The sequence below is a fragment of the Vicia villosa genome, linkage group LG3, assembly GCF_029867415.1.
Source record: "Vicia villosa cultivar HV-30 ecotype Madison, WI linkage group LG3, Vvil1.0, whole genome shotgun sequence".
Taxonomy (NCBI): Eukaryota; Viridiplantae; Streptophyta; class Magnoliopsida; order Fabales; family Fabaceae; genus Vicia; species Vicia villosa.
In genome coordinates, this window is record NC_081182.1 from 183,636,354 (window position 1) to 183,663,548 (window position 27,195).

Below are 27,195 nucleotides of genomic sequence, written 5' to 3' on the forward strand. Positions count from 1 at the left end.
GTATTTAAATAATTTATTTTGGTAGGAAAATAAATTATTTTGGTTTACTTGATTTTCTATAATTTATTTTTTGATAAATTGTTGTATATGGTTTGAACATAATTATTTATAATTAAAATGATGATTTTGATATGTATAATTACAAAAAATAAACTTTATTATTTGTTGGAGAAATAAAAATAAAAATTATGGCTTGAGAAAAATGTACATATTTTTTATGATTAAATTAGCTTTACATGTATATGATTAAGGATTTGCTTGCTGCTATAATAAAAGAAGAAAAAACTGTATTCGATATTAAAATAGTGAGAACAAATGATAACAAAAGTGGTTTAAGAGGCGGAAACAAAAATAATAATGTTAAAATTTATTTGTTTTGGAAAAATTATAATGATTAGAACATTCTTTTTCATTGACATATGAAAAAAACAATTCATTTAAAAATATTTTTTTTGAAATTTATAGTTCATTCAACCTCAAGATCATTCTTCTAATGCTATGAGAATTTAAATTGATTTAGACACCCATAAAATTTAAATTTAAATTATAAAATTATTTGATTATAGAAAATAATGTGTTAAAAAATGCCTGATACTATATTATTAAAGTGTCTTTTATAATATGCAATTATAATGGTTAAAAATATATAGGAGAATTGTAAGAGACGGATGTATTTCTAAATAATCTATATTTATAATATGTAATAGTATTAATCTTATGACTAATCATTTTTATTCAAAAATTGAGAAAATGATTTGAGCATTAAATATTTGAATAAAATATAACTCAATTAAAAAATATTTAAAAATTGATTGAATGGAATTGATTACTATATATTATTAAAATAAAATATACTATATTATTTATAAAAAAGTGTATTCAATTAAAAATCATATCAAATAAATAGTTTTTAGTCTCTCTATTGGTATTAAATATATATGATTATTATTAGTGAATTTATTTTCTGTTTAATAGCATAGTAGATACACTTAAGAATTTCAAAATTATAAATTTAAAAGTTAGTATAATTTTCCTTCTATAAATTTAATAATAATATAAGAGTATAGAATATTCAAAACGGTTGTGAGATTTTTTTTTTTAATTAATGTTTTTTTAAAATAATGTAATATTGAATCAATATTTTCAAAATAGTCAAAATTTAAAGTAAAAGATTTTTTAATACAATCTCATAATATATGACACATGTTCAATAACATCAATTTAAAAAGTGAATAAAAATCTCTCAAATAATTTAATAATATAAGCATGTTTACTACTATTAATTTACTATAGTATAATAGAAATTATTAATATACATAACATCCTTCTTCTTTTGTCATCAATTCTTTACTTGTTGATGATCTAAATCTCCCATAACATCATTTAGATCTCCAATAGTCGATTTGGACAAAGAGTTGCATCCGAATAAAAAATAGACAAATATTGTTTTAGCTTACACAATTTAAAGCTATATAGTGTTAGTATTTGATATAATTTTTATTGACGTCATACATAGTTCATCCATATAAGTATTAAAGAAATAAATAGGAAGAAATAGTTATCATTAATTTATGTGTCTTTGGTTCTTTAAATATTGAGGGACTTTGTAGATGTTTTTTATTGGCTTCATTTTTTGGTAAAACATCCCTGTGTGTTCTGATGTTTTGACTGATGTCATGCCATGTTTTTTGTAGTGTTCTGCAGGATTTGAATGTTTAAGCTAATACAGGATCTAGTTGGATGTCATGCTGGATGTTTTGACATCAGTATTTGACTGCAATGGCTATTATATTTTATGTTATGTTTCCTTACTCATCTCAGGCTATATTTTAGGAAACTATCTATTCAGTGCTGATTGTGTAACAATAAGAGACCACGCCTATGGCCTATATTGTAGCACCCTGAAACTGTGGAAATTAGGTTAACTTGGTTAACCTTAATTGATGTTTTTAAGGCTCAAGGCCCAGGTTCTGCATATAAGAAGCTTTTTGCTGATTTGTAACAGCAAATAAGACTGTGATTGAAAGCCCAAGTCTAGTTAGGAATAGGTTATAAATAGGAAGCTTTGTAACCTAGTTGAGCGGGCAAGCCGGTTTTAGAAAGATGTAGTCTTTAGAGTTAGCCTTGTAAAGCGAACCACCCGGGTTGTGGGATGGTCACTGATTTGTGCCTCGAAGCCTGTAGGCAAGAGGTTTATTTTACTCAGAAGTCGTGAAGCAATGAGTGAAGTTGTGTCCTTGGAAGAAGTTGTGAAGCAATTCCAAATTTATTTGTGTCAAAGAGTTTTTGACAGTTTTGTATTTGGAGGGATGCTCTCTAAACTGGTTTTGTATGCTGCAGGGGTTTGCACTAGGTTTAGGTACCACTAGGGAGTGAGCAGAGGTTCTCTTATCTTAGATGGGTTTCTAAGGTAAAGGTTTCATTGGATAATGATTAGGTAGCCGGAGGTTGTTGCCTGTAAACCGGAGGTTGTTTACATAAAATAATACTATTGATAGTGGAGTCTTCTTCCTGGCTTGGTGTTGAAGCAGGCATAGCGGCAAGCAACAAAAGATTTGGAAATATTTATCTGGGAATTATCGTGTCCACAGAGATGGTGAGAATGCCATTCAACAATTTCTACGGTTTCAAACTTTAGTTTGAATGACAAAAGTATAAGAACGGAAAAGTAAAATATTGGAACAGAAAAGAATTCATTCTTCTAAAGATAAGACTTATCAAGCTTTGCATACGATCTACTTCTTACAAACTTAAACTTGTCGACCAGTTATACTCAACCCACGATATTTGTCTATGTTATCACGTATCTCTCACATAAGTGTTCATCTTTGAAGCACTTATGAAACAATTCACAACTAAAGCTATCTCTAACGCAAAGTCGCGAGAACATCCGTATTCTCGCGTCGACGATCTCTCGCGCGCCGCTCAATCACGAAAGCAGTAAGTACAATTACCCACGGTGATTGTTAGCTCTAAATCTTTCTCTAGAGTTCAGAAACTAACAGATAATTATCCTAGAAAAGGATTCAAGAAGTTTATCTCTAGAGCAACCCGAATCCCGAAAACAGAACAAAAATCTAAGACAACAATCAACACAGATTTATAAAGCAAATTTTATATAACGCCATGGGCGACAAATATACATGAGTTCAAAGTAAATACATACACGAAACCCAACTATAAGAGAAAAAACAAAGAGGAATATCGTGGGTAAAAAATATATATTATTATTATTATTATTATAAAAAATATAACTAAATAAATTATATAATTATATATATATATATATATATATATATATATATATATATATATATATATATATATATATATATTATAAAAAATTTATGATATATTTGTTTGACAATTTTGTAAAGCAAAGTATACTTGATATTTATATTTAAAATAAATATAGATTTTTAATTTTGGTTTAGATTGAGAAGCAATTGTGAGATTGCCACATCATCATAATTTATTTGATATTTATATTTAAAATAAATACATATTTATTATTATTATTTTACTATCATTATTAACTAGATATTATATTATTATTATTATTATTAATAGTGGTGGTTTAATAATATTATATTATTATTATAATTTAAGAATTAAAGATTTTTTGTATAAAAGAAAGAAAATTAGGATATTTATTAAGATATAATAATGTTAATTGAATATATTATTATTATTATTTTATTATTATTATTATTATTATTATTATTATTATTATTATTTATTATTATGATGGTTTGTTATTATATTATTATATTATGATTATTATTATTATTATTACTATTTTACTATTATTATTAGTTAATATTATTTTATTATTATTAATAGTGATGGTTTAATCAATGTTTTAAAACTCAGATTGATCCGGCCGGTTGAACCGGTTCAACCTTGAACCATTGTCTAATCCGGTTCGGTTTGGACCAATAAACAGTTAGGTCTATAAAATTGGGATAAAATTGCTTCAAGCGCAAAATATCCGTAAAATCGGGACTGGTTTTGGTGAACCAGACGGTTCAAAAAATCAAAGATAATTTTTTATGTTTTACTTCAATTTATTTCTTTGTTTAAATCTAAAAAAATTAATTATAGCAAACATTTAAAATTGTATAGATTGAAAATAAAGAATAAAATTGAAGGACCACAAGACAATGTAAATGTAATAGAAAGAGAAGAAATAATGTAATATATGTGGACACAGGATAACCGATGTTGGTTTGTAAAGAGATGTGAAAAATTATACTGATGAATAACTTATGGCTTTGAGTTAAGCAATTAGGACAAATATATACATATTGGTCCTTAACTAATTTTATGATTTGTTATTAGGTCTTACATTGCATTCTTCTTATTTTGTAAGCTTGTTTATTAGTATCGTATTTATTTGAGAATTCTATTTTACAAATTTTGATATAAATTAATTTTATTAGGATATTTAATAATATTTTTTTTTAGTTTAAATTTAATATATGGTTCAATCACAGTTGAACCTGTTGAACCGATTGAACCATGATCAACATGTTTTAACGGTTCTTTCTCCAGTTCGTTTTTTATAACATTGGATTTAATATTATTATATTATTATTATTATAATTATTAATAGTGATGGTTTAATATTATTATATTATTATTAATATTATTATTATTTATTTTAATATTATTATTAATTGTGGTAGTAAATTGGAGTTGGTGTGAAGAATTAAAGTAAGAATGATAAAAAGTCAAAATTTTAATATGATACCACATAAGCATTAGAATTCAAATACGATGCCACCTAAGAATTAGAGTTAGGGCTGTGTTCAAGGTTGTCATCATGACAACCTTAAATTTATATTAAGTTGATAAAAAAATTTATATAATAAAGAATAAAGATACGGTAAAATCAATATAGACTAAACCACTTATAAAAAAAACTCATACTTGTTCAATATATAGAGGAAATCACTGCCGCAAAATATGCTGTTCTTTCTATCACCGAAAATTTTCTACTTAACCAAGTAGCAATTCATTCGCTACCAAAATTTTCTCCTATACTTCAGCAGTTTTCCATTAGAATAAAATCAAATCATTAGTAAGTGTATACTAGATATAAAGGTTTTTATAACTCTATTCTTTAAATAAAAGAAAATATTGGAACTTGAAGAGTAAATCAATATAATATGTTTTAAATCTTTATAATATTATAATAACAAATTTAATATTTTCAAACTACAAAAACATATGGTTTAGGGTTTAATAACATATGGTTTAGGGTTTGTGAAAGTTCACCGATCATTCTCCCACAGCTGCACAGTCAAATCATCACTCTCAATTCTCAAATAACGATGAAAAGAAAAATGGTGAAACGAAGGAAAATCAAAGACAGGATCAGTGATTTGCCTGATGCTCTATTGCTTCACATTCTCTCTTTTTTGAACACCAAACAAGCTATTCACACTTGTATTCTCTCCCCAAGATGGAAGAATCTCTGGAAGTATGTTCCCACTCTTACATTAATTGGCTCACAATTTACCACTATCAAGATTTTCACCAAATTCGTCTCTCGAATCTTGTCTATTCGCAATATCTCAACAAATCTTTACTCTCTAAGATTTCGCAGTAGTAATATCAAGAAACCTAACCTAGTCGAAACCATTCTAAACTATGCTGTTTCACACAAAGTCCAACTATTAGATGTCTATATTGAGTGTGATATTCAACACTTTCCTACTTGTTTATTGTGGTGTCGCAGTTTAACCTCTCTTGATCTTTGTTTTAATCATCCTACAGCTTATGGTACGACCATACTGTTTCCTAGTTCTTTGAATATGCCACTATTAACCCGCTTGTATCTACGGCACTTTGCCTTTAAGGCCGGCAATGATGGTCGTGTTGATCCATTTTCAGCATTAACCAATTTGAAAAGTTTGACAATGGTGTATTGTAAAGTTGTGGGTGCGCAAAACCTTTGCATTTCAAGTACCAAGCTTGTTAGTTTATACATAAAAATGAGTCATTATGCTCCCGAAACCTATTTTGGAATGGAACTATATGCTCCAAGTCTTTGTACCTTTAATTTTAGTGGTATTCCGGTTCAGAAACTCTGTTGGGCCAAGAGCAATCTCTCTTCGATCAAACAAGTAAGTATTGATATAATAGAATTTTGGAAATCAAAGGAGACTTCATTAGTTCTACCCAAGTGGCTGATTGAACTTGCTAATATGGAATCCTTGACGATCTCTTCAACGGCTCTTAAGGTACTTTAGGGGGGAAAAAAGCTCCTATTCACTTTACACTACTTACAATGATCCGAGTATTTTTTTCTTTTTTTCAGTTTACACTTATATGATCCTAATAGTTGTTGTCTGTTTAGGTTCTATCCTTAGTTCCGAATTTATTGGTTGAGCTTCCTTCCTTGTGTAATTTGAAGTCACTCAAGGTAGAAAAGAGACAAATTTCACCGATGATACCAGATGGAATAGTGGACATTTTGATTCAAAACTCGCCTTCACCAAAGGTTTGCATCATAGATTGATTAAGGTAAAATGTGAATTCAACTTGTTAAGAAATGTTTATCAGGAGTTTTTGGTAGTAAGTGAAAAATGCTAATATATATATATATATATATATATATATATATATATATATATATATATATATATATATATATATATATATATTTGTTTCATGTTGTATAGCCTGCTGCAACCTTGGTCAGACAGTGAAGGCCCCCTAATGGATTTGCAACTCTATTTTTTTTTTCTCATTTTTGTGAATTACATTTTATTGGTTACTTTAATCAAACGTTATAAATTGATGTTTTGAGCAACGTAGCTTTTTTCCGTTATGCAATATATTTGCATCAAATGGTGTTTTTCTGTTATTACTGTGTGTTTGAAGTGCATGTCAGGGGTGGTTGTAGAAGGTGATGTGAGTTCAGCTTCACATCCAAACGTTGCACATTAATCTGTCGTTATTTCCAAACTCTCCTGCTCTATCAACATACATAGCTGCAATAATTGTTAGGCTCTTTATATTTTATTTAGGCTCTTTATATTTTATTTAGGCTCTTTATATCTTTATAGTATTCATTCAATAGATTATAAAAGTATGATTAGTTTGATATGGAAATACACGTATGTTTGCAAGGAAAATAAATCATGGTTCCTGTGTACTTATTACCAATCTCAAGAGCATATTTCATACTAGGATCAACATGGTTAGAAACTCTGGGATCTCGTGCGGTAAATTATGTAGCTCTGGCACTTAAATTATTTCACCAAGGAAAGTTCATCCTTCACTTGTTGAATGAGCTAAACCAGATGCACATAAACAGTTACACCATCTTAGAAGATTGAATAACACCAATTATATTGCATAGTGCTTTTCAATTCAAGTGATACAAGTTAAAGTGAAAGAGTTTCGTCTTAGATTCCTTAGACTTTTTTCGATTTTCGTCCGGGCCTTAAATTCTGTGGGGGAGGTTGGAAGATGGGAGAGGGATAGCTAGAAATAAGACATTAAGTGGAGGAGACCTTTTATCTTTGACTACAAATTCGCTCTTTTTATAGATTTGCAGTTTGTGATTAGAGACTTTACCCATTCTTTTGATAATAAAGTGTGGAGGTGACGTGAGTCGAGCGATGCTGCCTATTATTATGTGTGCTCTTCCTACTCTTGTCTCGTGGCCAAAGTGTTCCCCCCGAGTCGTCATGTTTAACCTGTAGAGTTAGTTCATCTGTCAATTTGGTGTAGCAGGCTCCTCCTCTAAAGTTATAGTTTTCTCTGGGCAGCTTCTTCAAGATCGCATTCCGACTAGAATTAACTTACTAAAGAGGAGAGTTCTTTTGTCCTTTGGGACTTGATCCATAAATTAGCAAGTGTATTAATCTGCCAATATAATAATAATGGGAAATCCCAAAGTATCGATCTCAAGGACTGCGTGGTGATATAGAGTTATGTTTCAATTCAATTAAACAAAAGCCTCGGGGGTTTTGGTTTGGAGAATTCTGAATTAAATTGCAAATAAACTTAAAAGATTGATTTGGCCAAATATGAGTAACATGCCATGGTAGGTGTGTGCATTAATATGTAACAACTCGGAATCCTTAAATCAATAACAAATTCTAACTTATCAATTACTGGTTCACAAGGATGTCTGTTCTTAATTCCTTAGTGGGAAAACATTTGAACATTCACCCTAAATTCTAATTCCTTAACGAATTATGATAAAATCTAGCCATTGAACTTATCAATTCTCGTATGTTTGTAAATCAATGAGTTACTCAAAATATGGTAAGAGTATTTTTTGTTTTTCACTCAGCTGTGATGTGAAATTCTCACAAGTGTCCAAGTAGACAATTCCTTATGCTACAAACTAAAGAAAGTGGTGATTCTAATACTCAAGTAAATGAAAATGAGTATTGTAAGTGGTGGGAGAGGATACATATCACTTATCATCGGGTGCATCCAATGGAGTATGTATTATCAGATTCACAGGGTTGGATCCAATGGACTTAATTTTATGGTGCATTGTTCAATTTCTTGCAGTCAACTGTTCCTAAATTAAAAGAATCACACCCACTACAAGAAAATAAAAGATTAGCTATCAAAATTTTAATACAAATTATTATTTTCATAGTTAATATCAATTTTAAAGACAACTATTTAACTCCAATTACACAAATTAAAATAAATTGCAGATCTATTTAAAAAAATCTACACAGTAGGCACATTATAGCTAGTCTTTTACCTTCTTTCTAATTAAAACAAAAAAAAAAAACACTTAAAATATTATTTGCAAGACGTACCGTGGTTTCTTAAAACATATTATTCTCTTTTAACACTACAAGAAAGTTTTCATACGGTGACGCCCATATTTTGTGACAACAATAATAACCGTAGCTATAGACACTATATAGCTACAGATATTTCTTGCGTAGGTATAGATAGTTTATAAATTATCTATATTGTCTATACATAAGAGTAATAATAATTCATTAATTATTTTTTATAATATAATTTAAAAATATATTTATTTTGTAAATACTTTTTTTAATAATAATTTTTTTAATATTAAAATACAAAATATTCCTCACGTCTTTTTCTTCTTTCTTCTTTCTTCAGCGTATACCAACTCTCTCTTCTCCGTCTCTCCAAAACCCTAGCCGCCGCCCCTTCTCCGAACATAACTCCGGCCAACACCTCCTCTTATAGAAAAATAAATTAGATTATTGACTTTTAGTGACAAATTTTGAGTGTCACTAAAACTAAAAGTCAATTTTCTTGTAGTGTAAAAAATTACTTTTTAATTAAAAGAAAAATTCTTATTACAAAAAAAATTATTATCCAAAAAACTCTGAAACACGTAAAACCCGTTTGTTGAAATCACTATTTTCTTTCATTGATCGAAATCACTCTTTCTTCGTCATCAATTGAAACCACGACTTCTCTGTCGTCGATTGAAATCACTGCTTCTCCGTCATCGATCGAAATCGTTGTTGCTCCATCATCGATGGAATGCTTATCTATCATCAATCGAAATTTCTGCATCTCCTTCATCGATCGTAAAACCCTTAATCTCCAAATCGCTATTTTGTTTCAACGATAGAAATCACTCTTTTTTCTTCATCAATGAAAATCACTACTTCTCCGTCGTCGATTGAAATCGCTACTTCTCCGTCATCGATCAAAATTGTTGCTTCTCCTTCATGGATCTAAATCGCTGCTTCTCTGTCATCCATTAAATATGTTGCTTCTCCATCATCGATCGAAATTGTTGCTTCTCCTTCATGGATCTAAATCGCCGCTTCTCCGTCATCGATCGAAATCGCTGCTTATATGTCATCAATTGAAATTGCTGCATCTCCGCATCGATCAAAATTTATCCTTCTCCATCTTTGTCGTAGCTCCAACTCTCGAATTAGTTACTTTATCATTTGATATGACTCACGCATTTCTCAAAACATAATACTTAAGGTAATTGTTTTTCCGTGAATCAAGTCTTACCAAATCACTCGTTCACTCTAGTAATTTTTTTTAAAGAATTTCTTTCTCTAGTTCACGAGATTTCTATCATAACAGTTCATCGTTATGACATTTCTTTATGATCTTTTCTACAAAGATGCATTTTTCCCGATTGGCACTATCGATTTTCATTTTTACTAATTTCAAGGTGCGGTTGATGCTGACTATAAATATTTTATATATACCGTTTGTCTGCTTTTTGAATGCGCACAGCTTCAAAATGTAAATAAATATTTTTTGTATAAAGTTTATGATATGCAATCTCTTTCTCTATCTCTGTAAATTTTATGATATGCAATCTCTCCCTCATTCATTCATTAAGACAAATAAAAATAAATATGTTTAAAATAACTCTTCTACGATCAGTGTTGGCTATCAAAATATGTTTCTCTCTCACTCTCTCACTATCTCTCTCTCTAAGACAAATAAAAAGAAATATGTTTAAAATAACTCTTGTGCGATCATTGTTGGCTATCAAAGTATGAAATAACTCTTCTAATTGCATCTTAATTTTCCGAATCCCGAATTCGTTGTTACCAGAAAATTACTAACCATGGTGCTCACTTGTAAACATTGCCTCTTTGCTCTACGCTCACCAAACCCTTTGTTGTGAATCTTGTTGTGAATTACGAAAAAATTCATTATTAATTTGTGAGACAAATAATAGTAGCAACCAAAATAAATGGTCTACAACGTAACAATAATAATCCGTACACATATAATATAACAAAATAAGGCGAGAAAAAAGAAAAAGGTTTGTTTATCTAGTTCGATCAAACGATCTACTCTGGGGGAGAGAGCAGCTCTCAAATTCACTATATCTAGAAAGTTGTTACAAGAGATTACATATGAGTTACAAGAAAATATCCTTCGCAGTTCCCAAAGAACAAACCATATTGTTTACCCAAGGATTTTTCAACCTCTCCAACTCTCAATATAATAATCACTCAAACCCATGGTGTTCAGAAATATTTCTCAGTCCCCTTAGATAACTCAAAAGGTTTTCCAAAAATCTTTGTCTTTCTAAGTTTTCCATTGGAATTACCTAAACCCTTATTTCTCCCTTTTCTCCAAAGCTCTAAGATTATCACACCATAATAACAGAAGAAATACATATTTATAATAGGCAAAATCCAACAACAAATTCCAAAACATATCTCCTTAATAATTAGAATAAAATATATTATTATAATATTATCATATCTCTTAAATATCTCTTAGACTATTATAAATATATATATTTTTGAATATTATAAATATATAGTTTATAATACTTTTTAGAATATTATAAATATTTTATAATATCTTTTTATATTAATTTATATGATCCCTATATTAATATAAAATATTCTAACATTATTGAATGGATCAATGAACCCAATCGATTGAGTTCGATACATGTGAATCGTTCGGACCAGATTACAATTTAACTTTTTGATTTCGTCAATCTCAAAACATAAATTTCTTTCTTTTCATCAACAAAGGCTTTAAGACATACTTCAACACTTTCCCCAGACAACTTTTTCCAACTTAATTTTTAAAATTTTAAATATTAAGTAGCGACGTATTTTCCACGACACTACACATTTTTAAAAAAATTTAAACTTCTCCCACGTGAAAAGTTGGAACTTATTTATTATAATTTTAGCAATGTAATTTTCACGTCAGTACAAAACTTGCCAAATTTTTACTCTTCCCTTCACATGAAAAGCTGAAATCTAACTTTTTATTTTAAACTTTAATGTAGCGATGTGATTTTCACGTCACTACCAAATTTTCCAAAATTTTACTCTTCCCCCCACATGAAAAGCAGAGTATAATATTTTTGTTATTTTAAAACGTTTGCGACGTGATTTTCACGTGGTAACGCCTCTTTATAGCGATGTGATATTCACGTGGATGGAGTATTGTTTTCTTGTAATGAGACATTATATAGGAATAGAAATTTTTGGATGAGAATATGAATATGAACCAGTTTAGAATGGGGTTGTATAGACTAGTCCCGTTTAAGAACAATTTCAAAACTTTTTGAAATAAAATCAGAGATTTAAAGGCGGAAGCAAGAAGAAAATTAGATGAAAGCTTAGAAATTCATCAAGAGGATTTCTAACTAAGATATTACAATGATATCACTAGATGAATGATACTTTCAAATTAAAGACATAACCAAACAAGATAAACAAAGTTGCTTGGTTCAAGCAAATTAAAACCTCAACATAGAAATATTTTGATCATAATTGAATTAAACATAATTCAATAGGTTTGATGGAACATAAACCAATGCTTACACAATAAAATGCTCTGAGCAAGATCTACACTATAGGACATACAAATGATGCTAGAATGCAACAACTAAATAACAAATGTAGAAAATTAAAGAGAAAAGGGTACTCGGAGACATACAATGGTTCAACAATTCGTTCTCGCTATGCCTATTCCACTCTTCAATGATTTTAAAATTATCCAGAAAATTAATCACGTTTTCCACTATTTCAATAATTAATATACAAGTATGTTGGTAAGACAAACTATCATCCATATGAACACTAATATCGGCACTCTAGTTAATATTTAATTAGAATTTTCAACTTTTTTAGTAATACTTTCTATCTATTAAATAAATACACATATCATCTTATTTATAAACAAAAATTCTTATAATTTAAAATGCATTAGTATTATCATTTTAAAATAAATTTTAATAAAAAATATTTAGACTCAAATTTAAGAAAATGTCATGTAAAACTAAAATAGTTAACAAATCTCAAATTTAATTGGTGGCAATCATTTATATATTTCACAAAATTATTTTTATAATTAGAAATAAAAAATAATATAATATTTAAACTCAAATCAATCAAAATTTTCAAATTGGATTTTAAGTATATATCAGGTATAAAGACTTTATAACTCTATTTTTTAAATAAAAGAAAATATTGGAACTTCAAAGAGTAAATCCAAGTAAATCAATTTAATATTTTTTAAATCTTTAGAGTATGAGTTAAAAGGCAGTGCATTAACAGTGTAAAATAGTCTTACGCTGTCATTCAATATAGAATCATCAATCTGCCCTGTCATTAAAGTTTTTTTTAAATAAAAGAATTATTTAATTAGATGCATGATAGTGATTGATTGACCGTGTAAAAATATGTAAGTGCATGACCCCTTTTCTCTTATAATATTATAATAACTTAAATTTAATCTTTACAAATTTGAAAACATTCCAGTTCCAAATTAGTTTCTAGAAGTGTCTATTATACATGTCAATGTAAAAACATCTAAAATATTTTAGGTCAAAATAAACCCTAATTATATATAATAACAAATGATTAGGGTTTGTAAAAGTTCTTCGACCAAATCATCACTCTCAATTCACAAACAAGGTATTCATCTATTTTCCTCTAATAATGGTGAAAAGAAAAAAAAGTCGTAAGAAAAACAAAGATAGGATTAGTGATTTACCTGATAGTGTTATACTTCGCATACTCTCTTTTTTGAACATCAAACAAGCTCTTCAAACTTGTATTCTCTCCACAAGATGGATGAATCTCTGGCAGCAACCTCCCACTCCTGTATTAATTTCTTCACAACTCACCACTCCTGATATTTTCATCGAATTCGTGTCTCTGATCTTTTCTAGTCGCAATATCTCAACAGATCTTTACACTCTAAGATTTCGCAGTAGTAATGTCACGGAGCCTAGCCTACTCGAAACGATTCTAAATTACGCTGTTTCACACAAAGTCCAACAATTAGATGTCCATGTTAAATGTGATATTCAGCAGTTTCCAACTTGTTTATTATCGTGTCGCAGTTTAACCTCTCTTGATCTTTGTTTTAGTCATCCTACAATTTATGGTACGACCACATTGTTTCCTAGTTCTTTGAATATGCCAGTATTAACTAGTTTGAGTCTATGGCACTTTGCCTTTTCGGTTGGCAATGATGGTCGTGTTGATCCATTTTCAGCATTAACCAATTTGAAAAGTTTAACAATGGTGTATTGTAAAGTTGCGGGTGCGCAAAACCTTCGCATTTCAAGTACCAAGCTTGTCAATTTATATATATACATGAGACATTATGCTCGCGAAACCTATTTTGGAATCGAACTACATGCTCCAAGTCTTTGTACCTTTAATTTTAGTGGTATTCCGGTTCAAAAACTCTGTTGGGGCAAGAGCAATCTCTCTTCGATCAAACAAGTAAGTATTGATATAATTGAATTTTGGAAATCAAAGGAGACTTCATCAGTTCTACTCGACTGGCTGATTGAACTTGCTAATGTGGAATCGTTGACGATCTCTTCAACGGCTCTTAAGGTACTTTAGGGGCGAAAAAAGCTTCTTTTCACTCTACACTTACAATGACCCGAGTTTTTTTAATATGCTTGCTTCTTATATCGTATTTATACATTTTATCAAAAATATGACTTGAAATAAAAAAGTCCTAATACTTGTTTATTCAGGTTCTTTCCTTAGTTCCAAATTTATTGGTTGAACTCCCTTCCTTGTGTAACTTGAAGTCACTCAAGGTAGAAAAGAGACAAATTTCACGAATGATACCAGATGGAATAGTGGACATTTTGATTCAAAACTCGCCTTCACCAAAGGTTTACATCATAGATTGATTAAGGTAAAAAGTGCATTCAACTTCCTAATGAGAGACTTTTTCCTTTCTCTGTTTGTGTTTCCCATGATGTCTTGGTTATATATTACAAAACCTTATGTAGAGAGAAATATATAACTACAAAATTTTTGTATGATCATGTGTGTGACAATATTCTTTGATGAAGTCTGTGATACATGGAAAAAAAGGAAGAGAAGCATCAACTCCTGTAGCTTCTTTGTTGCGGCCTAGGAACTAGTTACCATCTGAATTTATTTAAACTTTGAATGATAGGTATTATTGTAAATTTATATATCTGTTTCATTTTATATAGCCTGGTGCACCTTGGTCAGGAAAAAAGCAGATGATGTGACTAAATTTATGAAGAAATTGAAGGACTCTTTATGGATTTTGCATATAGCAACCTCGTTTACCTCGCTATTATTAATGTTAAACAAATTGTCTATGCAACTCATGAGTTCAACTGTGTTTTTACTTATTTTGTGAATTACATATTTATTGGTTATTTTAATAGACTGTTATAAATTGATGTTTTTTTATCAACATAATTTTTTTTCCGTAATGCAATATATTTGCATCAAGTGTTGTTTTTCTGTGTGACTTCAGGTTCACATTCAGTTGTTGGAATTCAATTTGGTTTAATGGAAACACTAGTTATAATTATAATTAGGGGGTGTTCAACACCTTTCATGTATACATGCATATAAAACATCAAGCAGCATCATTTATTTTTTCAATTATTTAGAGAAGGCCACTCCATCGCATTATATGATCTTCCTTTCTCATTAGGATCTGCATCTTTTTCTCCTTAGTTGTGAATGTTCAACCATCAACTATTGATCCTCTGGACCATATATAGCACATCAAACCGAACCAAAATTCGTACACTATGATGCATGAACTTAATAATAACATATAACTCTCTTCTGACCGTCTACATCGCCAATAAGACCACCTCAACACAACATGTATGATATGCACACATTCAACAATACATAAATCATATCATTATCTCCACGGCATATCACCACGCATGTATAATCATAATTCATTGATTCATAAGTATACAAAGAGTTTTAATATCATACATTTACTCAACATACCATCACACATTAATTTAATCTCAGCAACTACACCAAAACAATAGCCAAACATCGACCATCCAAAAACGGCCCATGGTGCTAGTGACGATTTGTCCGTCACCCAGACCGGCACCCAGTCCCTCCTCAACCAGTTACTCCTGTGACGGCCAGCAGGAGAAATCCCGCCTGCACTACTGCGGGAAACCCATTTAACAACGGTTGGAAAGTACATATAATCACGCGGGTCCAAACGTTGTTATGTAGAGTGTTGTCGTAAATGCGTTACTTACAATCACTATCCTGGGACCGTTGTTGTATTCTTGAAAGCGCGTGCAATATCACTACGGTTAGTTAAACAAGCCGTTGTGATAGAACTAGTGGTCCCAGGTTCGATTCTGAACAGCGATACTTGGAACATAAATTATAACTCCTCACGGTTACATTAGATAACCGTTGTGGTAAGTACCCAAAGTTTATAATATACTACGTAGATTGCTTGTTTTTCCATACACCTCATTAAAGAAATACAACCATTCAAATTGACGAAGAAGTATATAATCTAAAAATTAAACTATTCTTAAAACCAGCTTAAACAAACAATTGTTTTTCGAATTGCATGTCTCTCTCACCATTCATTTCATGCTCTTTAACACATAAAATGTGGTTCAATGGTATGAGTCCTTCATTGCATTGATTTCTTCGATTAATTCTAGATTAATTTGAACAATAATAATTTATTGGTTAGGTCTTCCTCATTGTCACCGCTTATCATCGTGATTGTTATGATAACGTATCATCATAACAATCACGATGATAAGCAACGACAATGAGGTAGACCCAGCCAATAATTAGATTTTATTCAAATTACACTATAAGAGAAGCTATCGATGTATTGAAGGAATCACGTCATTGAATCACATTCTAAATGCTAAAGAGCGTGAACTGAATGATGAGACGCAAGCAATCCGGAAAACATTGATTTATCTAAGTTGGTTTTTTATATACAACTTAATTTTCAGATTATAAGTTTCTATGTCAATTTAAATAATTGTATTTTCGATGAAAGGTTAGTGAAACAAACAATCTACATAGAATATAGTAAACTCGAACAACATCATACAACAGAACAAGAAATTATAAATTTCCAGGACACACCTTTTTATGAAACTAATCGTGGAACAGGAATCAATTCTGAAGTTCATCTTGTTTGTGAAGCAATGAAAAAGAAATATAAAGAGGAAGAAGCTTACACAACTACTTCATACTTCTTATATTTTTTCTCATTGTGTCTCAAACCAGATGAAGTTTGATGCTGCTGTTGTTTCTTCATTAACTAAAATGTGTTATTCTTGTTGAGTCCTACAATAACCCTGAAAAGCATCTTATTTGTGAAGCTATGAAAAAAATGCAAGGTAGATAAAGTTCCCATCATAGTTTCATGTTTCTTGTACTGTTTTTCAAAGCTACACAAATAATATGTATCATAGCCAAAGTATGATCTTTGTTAAGGTAGTGAAGACGAATCTGAAAAAATGAGAACAATTAATCAACAAAAACAACATGCAACAAACGAGATAATGGCTAGTGGCGAAGGTGTAAGAAGAAGAATATCTTAACGTATGAAGCAGAAGATTCACAGCTAATGGCGAAGAAGAAGAGAAAAAATGGGTGCTAGGGTTCCATTATGAAGAAAACGGCACAATTGTCAATAAGTGAGAGTTAATTCTTAAGAGAACACCCTGCAATTTCTATTAATTGCGCGTTTCCATTGTAGAACACCCTTAATTATTTAGAGAAGGCCACTCCATGGTATTAAGTGATCATCCTTTCTCCTTAGGATCTGCATCTTTTTCTCCTTAATTGTGAATGTTCAACCATAAACTATTGATCCTCTGGACCATAGCAGTACATCAAACAGAACCAAAGTTCGTACACTATGATGTATGAACTTAATAGTAATATACAATTTTGAAAACGCATAATCAACCCCTTCACAGACCGTGTACATCGCCAATAAGGTCACCTCAACACAATAAATAAGATATACACACAATCAACAATACATAAATCATACCATTTTCTCCACAACACATCACCACACATGTATAATCATAATTAACTGATTCACTATTATATTAATATTTTTAATATCATACATTTATTCAACATACCATCGCTCATTAATTTAATCTCATCAACTACATCAAAACAACAGTCAAACATCGACCGCCCAAATAAATAGAATCAAAACTGAATCGACCACTCAAAAATAGCCTTTAGTGTCCGTGACGGTATGTCTGTCACCAGGGTAACGACTGCCACCCATACCGGCACCCAGTCCCTGTAACACCCCATTTTTACCCGGTAATTATAATAAAAGTCAGAGTATAAAAATTCCAACCAACACATGGGTTATCACATGTGCAGCTTATTAACAACGACATAAACACATTCAATACTGATACATAACACTTTTAAATGGATGAACTCATATTCAACCTGTTTAATCTTTAAAAAAATAAATCAACATTAATTAACCACGCAGCGGATTCACAACTTTAACCTTCAAATTAAATACCCTAATATGTTGTCCAATTTAATTCAACTCCAAGACATCAAGTCTTTAACTTCAAATAAACATAGCATCTTACTTCGACATAATACAACTTCAAAAATAACAAATCTTAAGGAAAACAACTCAAAATTCAGCAATGGAAACAAATCAACAATAAGGAAAAACATGCGTTCGTCCCCCCGAGTGCTACGTATCAGAGCGACAATACCGACTCAAACTAATGAAGGTAACAGCTACCCCTTATTGATTACGTGCACGTTACCAACAGAGGACAATATTCAAACAGAAGGGGTGAGATATCGAACTATATAATCGAGTGTATGATAAATAATATATTAGAATTTGAGTATATAAAATCACCACTTCATATGAACAAATACTTCAATCTTCACAACTCATCAACACAACAACTTAAATATGCGACTTAAAATACGACTCAATACAATGCACATGCATGTGGTACCCGGGGAGCAGAACTCCCAACTTAAAAACCGTCAATTAATAGAGGAATCAACAAGGAATAAGCCTTCAACTTATTAATTTTCCAATCCAAGCAAACTTACCGAGCATTAGCTCCGACTTGAATTTGCTATGTATGCGATTATAATGAATGCGACAACAACAACAACACAAAAACAATTATTAAACAACAACGTAGCAACAACATCAACATTGGCCATAAGCCTGCAACTTGAATTTTCCAATTAATAGAAGCATTCGCAATAACATTCAACACTACCTGCAATTTTCACATCAAACTTAACCAAAGTTCGTACACTATAATACATGAACTTAATAATAATATACAATTATCAACCCCTCTTCTGACCATGTATATCGCCAATAAGATCACCTCAACACAATAAGTAAGATATGCACACAATCAACAATACATAAATCATATCATTATCTCCACGGCATATCACCACGCATGTATAATCATAATTCATAGATTCACATATAATGCTTATAAAACATAATAGTGGTGGGAAAATCTAGAGGAGGGTGAGGATCCCTTTCAAACTCTTCATGAAATACACCCATATTAAACTAATTTCTCCTCCTTGCTTGAATTTCCAGCAAGCACAAGTTCAAAGCTCTTGGTTATCTTTGTTTCTTTCTCCCAAAACCCTTGTTCTTCACTCTTGCATCTTTCCCCCCCAGTTCCACACTTTTCTATGTAACACTCCTTTTTCTCCTAGCATATTTTATTTTTTAACCGACACTATAACAAATAACGTTTTTTATGATGAAACTTTCACCATGAAAAATAAAAAATCAAGGGTATATGTAATGAGAGAGCTGATAACACGATTTTATATCGTATATTTAGCTTAAAATCCATAGATATTTATAGCATTTTCCGTTTATTATGTTGATTTATTATGATATTACGCGTGTATTTGCTTTATTTCAGGTTTTACACTTCAATTGCGACTATTTGCGAAAAGGAAAGAAAATAGAGCTTAAATGACCGATATTTAGGCCTAAAAGACGAAAAAGGAGTGCTGAAGCGAAAGAGGGGTGCAATTATGACCCAAAGGCCCAAAAGAGACGAACCAGCCCACAAAGGAACAAAAACGCGTAGCCCAAACCATGCAAGCAAGTGGAGACGCACGTCTCCACGTTCTCTTCTGCCACGTCACCAAGAGGAGACGCCCGTCTCCAACTGCCCCTATCTTTCCTCCACTTGAGACGCACGTCTCAAGTCTTCCTGAAGAAACGGAGACGCACGTCTCCAAGTCCCAGTCAGAAAAGCTCCCTCAATTCACGGATTCCAACTGCAAAGCCTCTCCTATAAATAGGACCTGCTATCTCACTTTCAAAGGGTCCGATTTCCTGCCAACGAAGTGCTGCCGAAATTGTACCGCGAACTGCTTTTCTCTATTCTGCTTTCATTCAACCGTTTATTTTCTCACAACGATTTCTACACTGGAAATTGTTGTGAACTTTTCGTAGATCTAGCCTTACGTTAGATTTATTGTTTTATTTCCTTGTTTTTATTTTCTGCCATTTAAATTCCGAAGAACGATCCAGCCAACCTGTGGTGGAAGTTCGAGTACTTCAAGATTCAATTCAATTCAGATTTATTTTAATTCAGGTTTTTATTTACCGCCTTATTCATATTTGTTTGCATGATATATTATATGCCATTTAATATGCTTATTATTATGAACCGAACCGATTTATGCATGTTTAATCGTATTAATATGTCTGGCTAAATTACTAAAGGTGTCGGTATGTAAAGTAAGTTAACCGTAGGGATCCGAAATAAATTGGCTTAATTATGTTTTATTAATTATCACTTATTTTTGGTTTATATGTCTAATTTAATTAGTAAGTCTTAAAACCAATAGAGCGAAAGTTTGAGGGGTTAGGACGGTCAAAGGTTAAAATCAATAGAGCGAAAGTTTGAGATCTTTAACTGGATAGTAGACATAGGACATTAGTTTTAAGGATGGCGAAAGCGTATTAAAACTAATTGGAACTTATTTATTTTCAAAAATTGTTTTTACACTCGAGCGGGATGGCGAAAGCGTACGTTAGGGTTATTAGCTTGCTCCGAGTCAACAGAGCGAAAGTTTGAGATTAGGAGATTTAAATAGATAACAACCTCGTAAAATAGGCATTTTATTAATTACATTGTTTCCAAAAAGCTCTTCTAAAATCTAATGGGATGGCGAAAGCGTACATTAGGATTAGGATAGTAGTCTGAATCAACAGAGCGAAAGTTTGAGACGAGGATTTTTAATCAATGGAATTAGTAAAGATTTTTAATTTAATTATGCAAAAGCCAATGGACCTTCGGATTACCTTTAGTTAAACGAAATACATACTGATACCTGTCTTTTATTATTATTCTTTATTTTCTCACAATCACTTTCCCTTAGGAACAATCGAAATTTTAGTACTCCTAGCTTTACATAGTAACCTTAGATAACGGTAGATCGATTCATAGTCCCTGTGGATTCGATATCTTTTAAAACTACACGACACGACTGTGCACTTGCAGTTATCAGATTTATAGACACGTAAAGTCGCGATCAAGTTTTTGGCGCCGTTGCCGGGGACTATTTAAGTCGATATCGTAACTCACTGTTACACCGTAGAGACTAGGACAATTCTTCCCTTTCTTTTTGAACGATTGTATGCCAAATACTCGTTCACAAGGAGGAGATTTAATACAACGAATTAACGAGATCGAACGTTTCATTAACGTCAAACGACGAGCTCGCAATCTTCCCGAAGTAGCAGAAATTCCGATTAATCAGGAATTGATTTTTACTGATCAAATCAATCAAATCACCCCGAAGTTAGAGATGGCTGCTATTCGTCCTCTTAGAGACTATGCCGCTCCTTCGCGCGCTGAACCGCATTCAAGTATCGCACCACCTGCGATTGAGGCGAACAATTTCGAACTGAAACCTTCACTGGTCCAAGCTGTTCAACAGAATCAATTCTCTGGAAGCCCTGTAGACGACCCCAATCTCCATTTATCCGTGTTCGTGCAATACGCCGACACTATCAAAGCCAACAACGTTAGTTCCGAAGCTATTCGATTACGCCTTTTCCCTTTCTCCTTGAGAGATAGAGCGAGAGCGTGGCTTCAATCCCTGCCTTCCAATTCCATAACTACGTGGGACGAATTGAAGAGAGTATTCTTAGCGAGATACTTTCCGCCTAGCAAAACTGCTATGCTCAGAGGTCAAATCAACGGATTTACCCAGAAAGATAACGAATCGCTCTTCGAAGCTTGGGAACGTTACAAGGACATGCTTAGAATATGCCCTCATCATGGACTCGAACCATGGCTGATCATCCATACTTTCTATGGTGGTCTCTTATATAACACTAAAATGACTATAGATGCCGCTGCTGGCGGAGCATTAATGGACAAACCCCATGATGAAGCATACAAACTCATAGAGAACATGGCACAAAACCATTACCAATGGGGTGGAGAACGAGCCGCTCTAGAGAAAGCCCAAACCAAAGGAGGAATGTACGAAATAAGTGGTATAGACCGCGTTAACGCTAAAGTAGACGCTTTAACTCAAAAGATCGAGAATTTAACCATCACTCCTTCAGCCACCGCTGCCGCTGTAACACCTAACTGCGAGATTTGTGGATTGACTGGACATGTAGTTGCTGAATGCCAACTCTTGACTGGAGTCCCATCTGATCAAGTAAATTACGCTCAAGGAAACCCTTATTCTAACACGTACAACCCTGGATGGAAAAACCACCCGAACTTTTCTTATAAGAACAACAATGCGTTGTACGCGCCTGGACAAGCACCTGCTGTACCACCTGGCTACCAAAAAGCGCCTGTAGCTGCTCAAAACACCCCTAGGAAGTCAAATCTAGAAATCATGATGGAGAACTTCATAGCTTCCCAACAACAAACCAATAAGGACTTCCTGAATCAAAACATCCACAATAGCGAGCAACTAAAACAACTATCGAACAAAGTAGATGCTTTAGCTACGCATAACAAAATGTTAGAAACTCAAATCTCACAAGTAGCTCAACAACAAGCACCTACTGCTGCCCCTGCTGGCACGTTTCCTGCTCAACCTCAACCCAATCCTAAAGGACATGCGAACGCGATAACACTACGAAGTGGAACGAATTACGATGGACCCATAGATCCTAGAACCCAAAACGTACCCATGTCACAACAAGAGCCAAAGGAAACCCAAAAGAAAACAACTGACGAACAAACTGCTAAGACTGATGAGAACAATAACGAAGTGGAACCCGAAAAAGAGAAACCTTATGTTCCACCACCACCTTATAAGCCACCAATTCCTTACCCTCAGAGATTAGCTAAATCAAAAACCGAAGCGCAATTTAAAAGATTTGTAGAACTTCTGAAGCAATTAAACATAACCATACCGTTCACAGAAGCCATAACTGAGATGCCTTCGTACGCTAAGTTCTTAAAAGAAATCTTATCAAACAAAAAGAAACTCGAGGATAACGAAACTATAACGCTTACCGCTGAATGTAGCGCTATCATCCAAAATAACATGCCTCCAAAACTGAAAGACCCTGGTAGTTTCTCTATACCCTGCGTAATTGGAAAAACCATCATAGAGAAAGCCTTGTGCGATTTAGGAGCTAGTGTTAGTTTGATGCCTCTTTCGACCTGTAAGAAACTCAATCTAGGTGAGCTTAAAGCAACAAGAATGTCTCTTCAACTAGCAGACCGTTCAGTTAAATACCCTGTAGGAATGTTAGAGAATATCCCTGTTCGTGTAGGTCAATTCTACATCCCAACTGACTTCATCATTATGGATATCCAAGAAGATTCTAACATCCCGATCATATTAGGAAGACCATTTTTAGCAACCGCTGGTGCAATTATAGATGTAAAGCGAGGAAAGCTTACTTTCGAAGTAGGAGAAGAGAAAATAGAATTTATCCTTTCCCAATTCCTAAAAGCACCTTCTATAATTGACACATGCTGTTCTGCTGACATAATCGACGAGTGTGTCAAGGAAATAAAATCCGAACCAAATAAGGAAACCGAGATCCTAAGAATTCCTATGCCGCCAATTCTTGAAGATGACAACTGGCGTGAGGAATATCAAGATAACCACCTGAGTGAATGCTTAGCTTTAACTCCCGATCCTATACCTGGACCTAAGAAACCTGCTATAGAGCTGAAAACACTTCCTACCGATCTTAGATACGAATTTCTAGACGAAGAACTAAACCGACCAGTTATAGTGAACGCCAACTTAGGACGAACCGAGACTGAAAAATTACTTAATGTCCTAAGAAAATACCCTACCGCTTTAGGATATAACATATCAGATCTGAAAGGTATAAGCCCTTCTCTGTGTATGCACCGCATTATGCTCGAAGACGATAGTAAAACCTCTAGGGAACATCAAAGGCGAATAAATCCTATTATGAGCGATGTGGTTAAAAAGGAAATCCAAAAACTGCTAGAAGCTGGAATAATATATCCTATATCCGATAGTAAATGGGTTAGCCCTGTTCACGTCGTACCAAAGAAAGGAGGAGTCACTGTAATCACTAATGCAAAAGGAGAATCTGTAGCACAACGTACCCAAACTGGATGGAGAATGTGCATTGACTATAGGAAGCTAAACAAAGCTACCCGAAAAGACCATTTCCCTTTACCTTTCATAGATCAAATGCTCGAACGCCTAGCTAAACACTCGCATTTTTGTTATCTGGATGGATACTCCGGATTTTTCCAAATTCCTATCCACCCTGACGACCAAGAGAAGACCACATTCACCTGTCCTTATGGTACATTCGCTTATAGACGAATGCCTTTTGGACTCTGCAATGCACCCGCGACCTTCCAAAGATGCATGATGGCAATATTTGCCGACTTCCTAGATGGAATAATGGAGGTCTTTATGGACGACTTCTCTGTCTGTGGAGGAAGTTTTGAAACATGTTTAGAAAACCTTGAAATGGTGCTTAAACGATGCGTAAGCGTAAACCTAGTCCTTAATTGGGAAAAATGCCATTTCATGGTTCGACAAGGAATTGTACTTGGACACATCGTATCCGATAGAGGAATCGAAGTTGATAAAGCAAAAATCGAAATTATCGAAAACCTTCAACCTCCCAAAACCGTTAGAGAAATAAGAAGTTTTCTGGGACACGCTGGTTTTTACCGACGCTTCATTAAGGATTTCTCTAAAATAACCAAACCCTTAACTGAACTACTTATGAAAGACGCCGAATTTATTTTCACCGATAAATGCACTGAAGCATTTCAAACGCTTAAACGAGCATTAATCTCTGCGCCAATTATGCAACCTCCCGACTGGAATGAGCCTTTCGAAATAATGTGTGACGCAAGTGATTATGCTGTAGGAGCCGTTCTAGGACAAAGAAAGGATAAGAAACTACATGTCATATATTATGCGAGTAGAACCCTAGACGAAGCTCAGATGAATTATGCCACGACAGAAAAAGAATTATTAGCTGTCGTATTTGCATTAGACAAATTCCGTTCTTACCTGGTAGGAGCCAAAATAATCATATACACTGACCACGCCGCCATTAGGTACCTCCTAACCAAAAAGGACGCTAAACCAAGACTTTTGAGATGGATCTTGTTACTACAAGAGTTCGACCTGGAAATTAAAGATAAGAAGGGCACTGAAAATGTCGTAGCAGATCACCTCTCTCGATTGGAAAATCTGAAACCCGAACAAGTACCAATTGACGATGATTTCCCTTATGAAAGACTCATCGCCCAATTAGAAGCAAATGAATTCGAACCGTACCGTCCAAACTCTGAAACCAACAAATTAGCAGAAATAGCTTTAGCCCGATCTGACGCACCTTGGTATGCAGATTTCGTAAACTACCTAGCTGCTGGTGTGCTTCCTCCTGATCTAAGTTACCAACAGAAGAAGAAATTCTTCCATGACCTAAAACATTACTATTGGGACGACCCACTCCTGTTCAAAAGAGGCCCCGATGGAATCTTTAGACGTTGTGTACCCGAGGAAGAGATAAGAAGCATAATAACACACTGCCATTCTGCACCGTGTGGAGGACACCATAGCACATCTAGAACCTGCGCCAAAATCCTTCAATCTGGACTTTTCTGGCCCAACCTGTGGAAAGACGTTTATTTTGCTGTACTAAGCTGTGATAGATGCCAACGAACTGGAAACATTTCAAGACGCGATGAAATGCCTCAAAAAGGCATTCTAGAAGTAGAAATATTTGACGTCTGGGGAATAGACTTCATGGGACCGTTTCCGTCGTCGTTTGGAAATCAATATATACTCGTAGCCGTCGATTACGTTTCAAAATGGATAGAAGCTATTGCTTCTCCTACAAACGATACACGAGTAGTTATCAAACTTTTCAAAAACGTCATCTTTCCTAGGTTCGGTGTGCCAAGATTGGTAATTAGCGATGGTGGTTCCCATTTCATTTCAAGAATACTTGAGAAACTCCTTCGAAAATATGGAGTGAATCATCGAATAGCCACACCATACCATCCACAAACAAGCGGACAAGTAGAAGTATCTAACCGCGAAATAAAACAAATATTGGAGAAAACTGTTGCTATATCTAGGAAAGATTGGTCAACCAAGCTAAATGAAGCTTTATGGGCTTATAGAACAGCTTTCAAAACTCCAATAGGAACTACCCCATTCAAACTCGTTTATGGAAAATCATGCCACCTACCGGTAGAGTTAGAACATAAAGCCTATTGGGCCATTAAGAACTTAAACCTAAACTACACTGCCGCTGGTGAGAAACGACTTCTAGACATAAACGAATTAGAAGAACTTAGACAAGACGCTTACGAAAACGCCAAAATCTATAAAGAGCGAACGAAAAAATGGCACGACAAGCGTATATCTAGGAAAAATTTTAGCATAGGCGATAAAGTACTTTTATTTAATTCTAGACTAAAATTATTTCCTGGTAAGTTACGATCTAGATGGTCTGGCCCTTTCGAAATAACTAACATATTTCCAAGTGGAGCGATAGAAATCAAAGGAGAAACCGTCAAACCTTTTGTCGTAAATGGGCAACGTCTTAAGTATTACCATCATCTCGAATACGATGAAAACATCGAAGTTTTTAAACTTGACGAACTGCCCGCTCTTTCGAAAAAATAGTTTTCTATTTTAAAATCGTCGAGCTTACGACATTAAACAAAGCGCTTGGTGGGAGACAACCCACATTTATTTATTCTTTTTATTTTTATTTTATTTTATTTTTAAAATTTTAACCTTTAATTTTCATTTAATTATTCTATTTTTAATTATTCTAGATTTTAATTTTCTTATTTTTTTCATACATCTTATAATAATTATTATAATTATAGCTGCTATCTTAATTCGAGAAAATACTTCCTTTTTATAATTATAA

The 27,195-nt window shown here is 33.0% G+C and overlaps 2 protein-coding genes and 1 non-coding gene across 3 annotated transcripts; 2 read left to right on the forward strand and 1 right to left on the reverse strand.

Annotated features, from left to right (window-relative positions):
* Positions 1–5,336: 5,336 nt before the first annotated feature.
* On the forward strand, positions 5,337–6,957 carry LOC131659499 (F-box/FBD/LRR-repeat protein At1g16930-like). The gene is made up of 3 exons (XM_058928683.1): positions 5,337–6,248; positions 6,365–6,508; positions 6,892–6,957. Exons 1-3 carry the CDS (start codon positions 5,337–5,339, stop codon positions 6,955–6,957), a joined length of 1,122 nt encoding a protein of 373 aa, XP_058784666.1.
* A 6,467-nt stretch (positions 6,958–13,424) lies between these two features.
* Positions 13,425–14,644, forward strand: LOC131659501 (F-box/FBD/LRR-repeat protein At1g16930-like). The gene is made up of 2 exons (XM_058928684.1): positions 13,425–14,336; positions 14,483–14,644. The coding sequence occupies exons 1-2, from the start codon at positions 13,425–13,427 to the stop codon at positions 14,642–14,644; spliced, it is 1,074 nt and encodes a 357-aa protein (XP_058784667.1).
* A 7,351-nt stretch (positions 14,645–21,995) lies between these two features.
* On the reverse strand, positions 21,996–22,102 carry LOC131593685 (small nucleolar RNA R71). The gene has a single exon (XR_009281070.1). It is a non-coding gene; the product is annotated as a small nucleolar RNA R71 (small nucleolar RNA).
* Between the last annotated feature and the right edge of the window lie 5,093 nt (positions 22,103–27,195).